The sequence below is a fragment of the Sapajus apella genome, unplaced genomic scaffold (genome assembly GCF_009761245.1).
Source record: "Sapajus apella isolate SASKATOON/1434 unplaced genomic scaffold, GSC_monkey_1.0 scaffold209, whole genome shotgun sequence".
Classification (NCBI taxonomy): domain Eukaryota; kingdom Metazoa; phylum Chordata; class Mammalia; order Primates; family Cebidae; genus Sapajus; species Sapajus apella.
Window position 1 is genome coordinate 4584 of NW_022437149.1, and position 2015 is coordinate 6598.

At 50.1% G+C, this 2015-nt stretch overlaps 1 protein-coding gene across 1 annotated transcript in view; it reads left to right on the forward strand.

Annotated features, from left to right (window-relative positions):
* The window catches only part of PZP (PZP alpha-2-macroglobulin like), a 5521-nt gene extending 4577 nt beyond the window's left edge, over positions 1 to 944 (forward strand). Inside the window, exon 3 of the mRNA XM_032270376.1 lies at positions 933 to 944. Coding sequence (XP_032126267.1) covers positions 933 to 944 — 12 coding nt within the window. The remainder of the gene's footprint in view (positions 1 to 932) is intronic.
* Positions 945 to 2015: the final 1071 nt, after the last annotated feature.

Below are 2015 nucleotides of genomic sequence, written 5' to 3' on the forward strand. Positions count from 1 at the left end.
AAAAAAAAAAATTCCTCCTTTATTTATCATCCTGTACGGGCATATAATCTGCCAGGTGCAAAGGACATCACTGACTTCATTCCAAGTTTAAATGAGCAGGAGGGAGAAGAAAAGGACCTTATCAAACAGGATAATGTCTTTACTGATGGGCTCAGTCACTTAATGTCACACAGCAACGACGAGAATGCTTGCAGCTTTATTAAGGTAAAGCCTATATTATCCATTAATATGCCTTATGAATTATTTAGGATTAACAGAATATTATGTATGCACATATATATAATCTATATATACCAATATAATATTTTTTTTTTTTTGAGACGGAGTTTCACTCATGTTACCCAGGCTGGAGTGCAATGGCACGATCTCGGCTCACTGCAACCTCCGCCCCCTGGGTTCAGGCAATTCTCCTGCCTCAGCCTCCTGAGTAGCCGGGATTACAGGCACGCACCACCATGCCCAGCTAATTTTTTTTTTTGTATTTTTAGTAGAGACGGGGTTTCACCATGTTGACCAGGATGGTCTCGATCTCTTGACCTCGTGATCCACCTGCCTCGGCCTCCCAAAATGCTGGGATTACAGGCTTGAGCCACCGCGCCCGGCCTATACCAATATAATATTATATATTGCTGCTGCCTTGGGATCTAAGGCACAGGGGACATGAGGCAGTACAACTCCTGCCAATATGATATTATATATATACATGTATATCTATATGTGTGTGTGTATATACGCGCACACACACACACCAATATAATATTCTCCCCCACTCACTGCAGCCTCCCAAAGTGCTGGGATTACAGGTAGCCACTGTGCCCGGCCTGAACAGCTCTAACACTTAGCAAAGCTCATCTCTGTCTTTTTCACCTTTCGCTTGTTTGCATATGGGAAAATCCACACCCTCAACGACCCCCTAATACTATTACTTACAGAATAACACGTAGACTTCTGTTAACACCAGCACTTTGGGAGGCTGAGGCAGGTGGATCACCTGAGGTTGGGAGTTCAAAACCAGCCTGACCAACATGTAGAAACCCCGTCTCTATTAAAAATACAAAATTAGCCAGGCTTGGTGGCACCTGCCTGTAATCCCAGCTACTTGGGAGGCTGAGGCAGGAGAATCGCTTGAAGCTGGGAGGTGGAGGTTGCGGTGAGCCAAGATCAGGCCATTGCACTCTAGCCTGGGCAACAAGAATGAAACTCTGTCTCAAAAAAAAAAAAAAAAAAGAACAGTTCAGAGGAGACCCACAGTGGCTGGCTCTCTGTAGACAGGCTGTCCTGACATCTGCCATCAGCAGAGGGGAAGCCATGGAGAGGGTTGCTCCTCTCTGCAGGTCTCTGAAGCTCTCTGTAGAAAGGGTAGTTCCTCTCTGCAGCTGGTCTTCCCATTGTGCCCTCTCTGCAGACAGGTCATCCTGATATCTGCTGTCAGCAGAGAGGAAACCCTGGAGTGAGCCGCCCCTCTCTGCAGCTGGCCTCCTGGAGTGAGCTGCCCCTCTCTGCAGCTGGTCGTCTATCTCTGGAGGTCTCTGAAGCTCTCAGCAGAGAAGGTAGTTCCTCCCTGCAGCTGGTCTTCCCGTTGAGTCCTTTCTCCATTCTCTCCATTCTCTCCATCCTCTCTTGCTCTGGCTGAGCCCAGGGCTTTTATGGACCTTGGAGGAAAGGAAGTGTGTGCTGATTGGTCCATGGGCAGCCATAGGTGAGCAGGAAGAGGCACCACAAGTCCCCACTCCAGTCAGTGGGGCTGGCAGCCTGGCCCCCAGCCTTCAGGCCCTTCCTGGCCTGAAGGTGGACCCTTACTGGGGACCTGCCCCCTTCCTCCCAGGACTGCCTCCTGCTGCCATACATGGCCCCCAGGGTCAGCCCCAACCCCATTCCAAGATCCAAGCCAGTGCTAGGAATGGAGAGGGGCAAGGCAGTGGAAGCAGACATCGCTGAGCCTACAGGGAGGGGAGTGTGGGAAGGGCCTTCCTGTGCCCGTGAGGGTGCACACTGCAGAGATGCCCAGGTCCTGC